This window comes from Lates calcarifer, unplaced genomic scaffold, assembly GCF_001640805.2.
Source record: "Lates calcarifer isolate ASB-BC8 unplaced genomic scaffold, TLL_Latcal_v3 scaffold_94_202, whole genome shotgun sequence".
Lineage (NCBI taxonomy): Eukaryota > Metazoa > Chordata > Actinopteri > Centropomidae > Lates > Lates calcarifer.
This window is the reverse complement of record NW_026118187.1, coordinates 17,250-24,295: the sequence shown is the minus strand read 5'-3', so window position 1 is coordinate 24,295 and position 7,046 is coordinate 17,250. Positions and strand designations below refer to the sequence as shown.

Here is a 7,046-nt window from a genome sequence, read left to right as displayed (position 1 = left end):
ATTCCCAGCGTTTCGACGTGTACCTGAAAATTATGTATGTTAAAAATAAACTAATTAATGTATATTTGTCTACGTTGCTTTCCAACGACAAGCTAATACAAACATCTACAGAAACGTATATGAAGATTAGTAAACAAACGCAGAGGAGCTTGCAGGATACACACACACACACACAGAGAGAGAGCGAGTGAGTGAGTGAGAGTGAGAGAGAGAGAGAGAGATTGTGAAATTATACCACATCATAACAATTTTCCAATTTAGGCACTTGAGTAAAACAGTAACACTACTGTTCTGTGCGCTGTCCATGGTCCTGGCTCCGAGCAACCACAAAATGAAATACACAAATTTTCCTAGCAATTTTAGCTAAAATATCAGGGAAACATGCCACAATTAAAACGCAAAAAGCTCGAATTTACTGTGTTGCAGAAAATAGGCCTACGAGTAACTGATGAAGAAAATGTTTATCTTCTGGAAAACTAACCTCTAAAGGAGAGTCTGGTTCATCCAGGATGCTCTTTTCACTCTGTATCCGCTGCATCGTCCCTGTAGAACTGGGGTCCATTATCAGCACGTTCTGACTACCAGCTCTGCCGAACTTACAGTCACTCTTTCTGGAGTCAGTCGTCCTGCACACCTCGTAATTGTACACGTGTTGGAGAGTCCCCGTCCCCAAAGTGTCTGAGTAACGTGGAGGATAATATGGAATCACAGGGAGATTGGAGTGATACAGGATGCGAGACTGTCTCCATCTGTAGATTTTCACTGATATAATAACCACTAAACACGTGATAAAGAGGAAGGAAACTACAGTCAGAGCCAACACTAAGTAAAAAGTCAGGTTGTCATTGTACTCCTTGTCCTGGGTAAAGTCAGTGAACTCCGACAGCACTTCAGGGAAGCTGTCCGCCACCGCCACGTTAACAATGACTGTAGCTGAACGAGAGGGCTGCCCGTTGTCCTCCACTATAACAGTCAGTCTTTGTTTCACTGCATCTTTATCAGTCACTTGGCGGATAGTTCTTATTTCTCCATTCTGTAAGCCAACTTCAAACAGCGCCCTGTCTGTAGCTTTCTGCAGTTTATAGGAGAGCCAGGCATTCTGTCCAGAGTCCACATCAACAGCCACCACTTTAGTCACCAGATAGCCCACATCTGCTGAACGAGGCACCATTTCAGCCACCAGAGAGCCACCAGTCTGGACTGGGTACAGAACCTGAGGAGGGTTGTCGTTCTGGTCCTGGATCAGAATTTTCACAGTCACGTTGCTACTGAGTGGAGGAGAGCCTCCATCCTGAGCTTTGACGCGGAACTGGAAATCTTTGATCTGCTCGTAGTCAAAAGAGCGCACTGCATGGATGACTCCACTATCAGCACTAACGGACACATATGAGGAGACTGGCACTCCGTTAACAGAGGAGTCCTCCAGTATGTAAGAAACACGGGCATTCTGGTTCCAGTCAGCGTCTCTGGCTTTCACTGTGAGTATAGAGAGACCTGGTGTGTTGTTTTCTACAATGTAGGCCTCATATGAGCTCCTCTCAAAGACAGGAGCGTTGTCATTGACATCAGAGATCTGTAAGGTGAGAGTGACGCTGCTGGAGAGGGAGGGGACTCCCTCATCAGAGCAGGTCACAGTTATATTATACTCAGAGGCTGTCTCTCTGTCTAATTCACTGTCTGTCAATAAGTTAAAGAAATTACTTGTTGTTGGTTTTAGTGAGAAGGGAATATGTTCATTAATGGCACAGTGGATTTTGCCATTATCTCCGGAATCTAAGTCCTGAACATTTACCATAGTCACAACTGTTGCTGGTTTAGAGTCCTCTGGAATTACATTAGTCTGTGACATGATATTAATAACTGGCTTGTTATCATTAATGTCCATCACTTCAACTGTAATTTTACATGAATCTGTAAGTCCTCCTTCATCACTGGCTTGTACATGTATTTGATAATAACGTGCCTTTTCATAATCTACATTACTTTTTAAGATCAAATCCCCGTTTAATTCATTAATTTCAAACATATCTCGTACATCTGCAACAGTGTTGGATATCGAATATGTTATCTTGGAATTTGATCCTTTATCAGCATCGGAAGCACTGACCCTAGTTATGACTGTACCTTTAGGGGCATTTTCGGTTATTGTGGCTTTGTAAACTGTCTTAGTAAAAACAGGTGCATTGTCATTGACATCAAGTACTGTAATATGTATTTGTGCTGTACCAGATAGGTTTGGTTCACCTCCGTCCACCGCAGTTAAGACTAGAAATATCTCCTCTTCTTTCTCTCTGTCAAGAGGCTTTTGTAAAATCATTTCAACTATCTTCTCACCATCAGGCTGATCCTTCAGCTTCAGCACAAAATTATCGGTTTTAGTCAGAAAATAACTCTGTAGACTGTTCATGCCAACATCAGGATCTATTGCCCTCTCTAACAAGAATTTTGCGCCAATTACGGCAGATTCACTTATTTTGAATTTCATGTCAGATTTTTCAAATACTGGGGTGTTGTCATTTATGTCTGTAATTTCGACAACCACAGTGTAAAATTCCATAGGATTTTCTAATATAACCTGAAAGTGCAAAGCGCAGGGCGTCGTCTGTCCACAGAGCGCTTCTCTGTCTATTTTCTCTTTGATAAGGAGGACTCCTCTTTCTCTGTTAAGCTCGATGTACTCAGCACTGTCTCCTGTAAAAATCCGAGCTTTGCCTGATGTTAGTCTTTTCCTGTCCAAACCTAAATCCAGAGCGATGTTACCGATTAATGACCCCTTTGCCATTTCCTCGGGGATAGAGTAGCTGACCTGCCCGAGCACCGATGTGAGAGAAAGGAGTGAGAAAAACAACAGCACTTGCCGCCTCATTGTTCTGCCCGACATTTCCATGCAACACGAATCCCGGTACAGTCCTATTTCCGTTGGAAAGAAAAAAATCTGTTGTATTTTTTCAGTATAAAATCAGCGCGACGTAACCATTGTATTACAGTTCACTGCAGCTCCGTATCGATGATGGGAGCTCTCTTACTCTGTAATATTCGCACTGCCAGTCTCTTTTCCAGTGATTTAAGAAAGAAAACATGATGGGGGGAGGTACTGCTGAAACCTGCTCTACAGTTATCACACACTGGCCAACAGCGGCCCTAAGAGTTCAATCTAATGTACTACACTACTCAGTGCAAATGGGAAGTACTGAAGCCTATCACATAATAGAGAGACGGTTAATTCTCAGATATAGGTCAGTTAATTATCACTAAACGATCCACCTTAAAATCAGTTTTGAGGAGTGAATCTTGCCTATAAAGGCACACCACGTGAATCAGAAACCAGTATTTAAGCTTTCATGGCTTTGGTGCAAATACTGATGACATATAAGTCCCATCTTGTTTCTAGACAAGTAATGCTTGTCCAGGTTATATGAACACACAAACGCACACACATACACAAACAGCGAATACGGGGTTGTGCAAGAACATGCCGCGTTTCTGAGCGCTGTCAGCAGTAGAAAAATTAGCTGCAATGACTTAGAATAATCTTTTAAGATACACAGAGTCTAAATAATAAGTGCTGGGTAACATGTACATGGTAGATAGACTGTATAGACTGAGATGATACAGAAACAGAAAAGGCACAAGTTTCCGCAGGAAAAAGAGAACAAAAAAACCCTGGTTTACGAAGCCAATTGTGAAGATAGGATTAAATATATGGCAGTGACAAACCATAATAACATGGTGATGGTGGTGAAGTGTTTTCTGTGTTATATCAAATGTAAAAGTCCATGTGAAACAATGCAAAATTCGTGTAACACTTCACTATCGATGGAAAACACTGAAAGAAACATTAAAGCGTACAGACAGTGCTAAACTATTTAACTAACCTCTAAAGGAGAGTCTGGTTCATCCAGGATGCTTTTTTCACTCTGTATCCGCTGCATCGTCCCTGTAGAACTGGGGTCCATTATCAGCACGTTCTGACTACCAGCTCTGCCGAACTTACAGTCACTCTTTCTGGAGTCAGTCGTCCTGCACACCTCGTAATTGTACACGTGTTGGAGAGTCCCTGTCCCCAGAGTGTCTGAGTAACGTGGAGGATAATATGGAATCACAGGGAGATTGGAGTGATACAGGATGCGAGACTGTCTCCATCTGTAGATTTTCACTGATATAATAACCACTAAACACGTGATGAAGAGGAAGGAAACTACAGCCAGAGCCAACACTAAGTAAAAAGTCAGGTTGTCATTGTACTCCTTGTCCTGGGTAAAGTCAGTGAACTCCGACAGTACTTCAGGGAAGCTGTCCGCCACCGCCACATTAACAATGACTGTAGCTGAACGAGAGGGCTGCCCGTTGTCCTCCACTATGACAGTCAGTCTTTGTTTCACTGCATCTTTATCAGTCACTTGGCGGATAGTTCTTATTTCTCCATTCTGTAAGCCAACTTCAAACAGCGCCCTGTCTGTGGCTTTCTGCAGTTTATATGAGAGCCAGGCATTCTGTCCAGAGTCCACATCAACAGCCACCACTTTAGTCACCAGATAGCCCACATCTGCTGAACGAGGCACCATTTCAGCCACCAGAGAGCCACCAGTCTGGACTGGGTACAGAACCTGAGGAGGGTTGTCGTTCTGGTCCTGGATCAGAATTTTCACAGTCACATTGCTACTGAGTGGAGGAGAGCCTCCATCCTGAGCTTTGACGCGGAACTGGAAATCTTTGATCTGCTCGTAGTCAAAAGAGCGCACTGCATGAATGACTCCACTATCAGCACTAACGGACACATATGAGGAGACTGGCACTCCGTTAACAGAGGAGTCCTCCAGTATGTAAGAAACACGGGCATTCTGGTTCCAGTCAGCGTCTCTGGCTCTCACTGTGAATATAGAGAGACCTGGTGTGTTGTTTTCTACAATGTAGGCCTCATATGAGCTCCTCTCAAAGACAGGAGCGTTGTCATTAACATCAGAGATCTGTAAGGTGAGAGTGACGCTGCTGGAGAGGGAGGGGACTCCCTCATCAGAGCAGGTCACAGTTATATTATACTCAGAGGCTGTCTCTCTGTCTAATTCACTGTCTGTTGTCAAACTAAAAAAATTATTTGACGTTGAGGAAATTTTGAATGGAATGTTCTCGTTAATGTAACATTGAACGTTTCCATTTTTGCCAGCGTCTGGATCTTGAATATTTATCATTGTCACAACAGTGCCAGGCTGAACGTCCTCTTTTATTGCACTGGACTTTGACATTACATTTATAGCAGGTATATTGTCATTTGTGTCAGTTATCTCCACTATGATTTTACATGAGTCAGTAAGCCCTCCTTCATCACTGGCCTGGACATGTATTTGATATTGTCGCTTTTTTTCAAAGTCAGTGTTGCCAATCAGTGTAACTTCCCCGGTCTCTCTGTTTATCTCAAATAACTCCGACACATTGTCGAGTAGATTTAGTATAGCATAAGATACTTTGCCGTTAGGTCCTTCATCTGAATCAGAGGCACTAACAATCACTACTTGCGTTCCAAAAGGTGAATTTTCTCTTATGATGGACTTATACATTTTCTGCGTAAAAACTGGAGCATTATCGTTACTGTCAAGCACATTTACATTGACCTGAACAGTCCCAGAGAGCTGTGGCTCACCACCGTCGACTGCAGTCAACACGAGCGACAAATGAGCCTGTTTTTCTCGATCTAAAGGTTTCTGTAAAACCATTTCTACCATCTTGCTTCCATCTGCTTGATTTTGCAGCCTCAAAATAAAGTTATCGGTCGGTTTTAACAAATAACTCTGAAGGCCATTCACACCAACATCCAGATCTATTGCCTGCTGCAACAAGAACACTGCCCCTGTTGAAGCTGATTCACTTATTCTGAATTTCATTTCACCTCTTTGAAAAATCGGGGCGTTGTCGTTAATATCTGTAATCTCGACGGTAATGCTATAAAATTCCATAGGATTCTCTAAAATAACCTGGAAATGCAAAGCACAGGGCGACGTCTGAGCGCAGATCACCTCTCTGTCTATTCTGTCTTTGACGAGGAGGACTCCTCTGTCTTTATTTAACTCGATATACTCTGCACTGTCTCCCGTATAAATGCGAGCTTTACCCGATGCCAATCTTTTCACATCCAAACCCAAATCTTGCGCAATATCACCCACGAAAAAGCCTTTTGGCATTTCCTCTGGGATGGAATAGCTGACCTGCCCAATCACTGAACTGAAATAGAGAACCGAGATAAACAGCAGCACTTGCCGTCTCATTGTTCTATCCGTCATGTCCCTGTAAAATGAACCGCTTAATATCCCTGTAAAAAGCAGAATGTTCTTCAGTGGTTGTTCCCTTTATGTCCTCGGGTTGCATACAGTCACCACTTAGGTCGTAAATTACAAACGTAACATAAGGGTATCCATCAAAATTAACGTTTGAAGCTCTGGTCTTCGTATTCTGTACAATTCCTTGTGTCTTTCTCTCGTTCTCTGTCTGAAATGATGTGGGAGGTACTGCTGATTTAATCCCCCACCTAACACAGGCTGGCCAACAGCGGCCCTAAGAGTTCATCATGCTGTACTACAGTGGAAGATGGAAACCACTCAGCCATTTACGTGTGGAAAAATATATGTGTGGTTTCATCTATCTCTCTCTCTCTCTCTCTCTCTCTTTCACACACACACACACACACACACACACACACACACACACACACACACACACACACACAAACACACAAAAGGGTGTGTAAGGAATTTATTTAACCTTTCATTTAAGTTACGTTCACACGGCAACAGTGACCTCTCCTCAAACAATGTAACAACACTTAACCTAGAAATTAGGCAGAGTAAGACGCTGTCCGTGGTGCTGAACTAGGAAAAAAAGAAAAATACTTATTTCGAAGCTGTAATTTCTCAAGTCTGCAAGTATTTTCTGTAATGGGACCACGCCACACTTCTAATGCTAGGAAACGAACATAACTTCCTGTGCAATGGTATTACGACCGGTGAGCCGAAATTCTGTAAGGTTAAGCAAGACTTTAAGAAAATGATTTGCCC

At 42.8% G+C, this 7,046-nt stretch overlaps 2 protein-coding genes across 2 annotated transcripts; both read right to left on the bottom strand.

Moving 5' to 3' along the window:
- Window positions 1-208: 208 nt before the first annotated feature.
- Window positions 209-3,142, bottom strand: LOC108885489 (protocadherin beta-16-like). Its single transcript, XM_018679860.2, has one exon. It carries the CDS (start codon window positions 2,885-2,887, stop codon window positions 413-415), a length of 2,475 nt encoding a protein of 824 aa, XP_018535376.1. The 5' UTR covers window positions 2,888-3,142; the 3' UTR covers window positions 209-412.
- A 124-nt stretch (window positions 3,143-3,266) lies between these two features.
- On the bottom strand, window positions 3,267-6,668 carry LOC108885476 (protocadherin gamma-A1). Its single transcript, XM_051069675.1, has one exon. The coding sequence runs from the start codon at window positions 6,273-6,275 to the stop codon at window positions 3,867-3,869; it is 2,409 nt and encodes an 802-aa protein (XP_050925632.1). The 5' UTR covers window positions 6,276-6,668; the 3' UTR covers window positions 3,267-3,866.
- Between the last annotated feature and the right edge of the window lie 378 nt (window positions 6,669-7,046).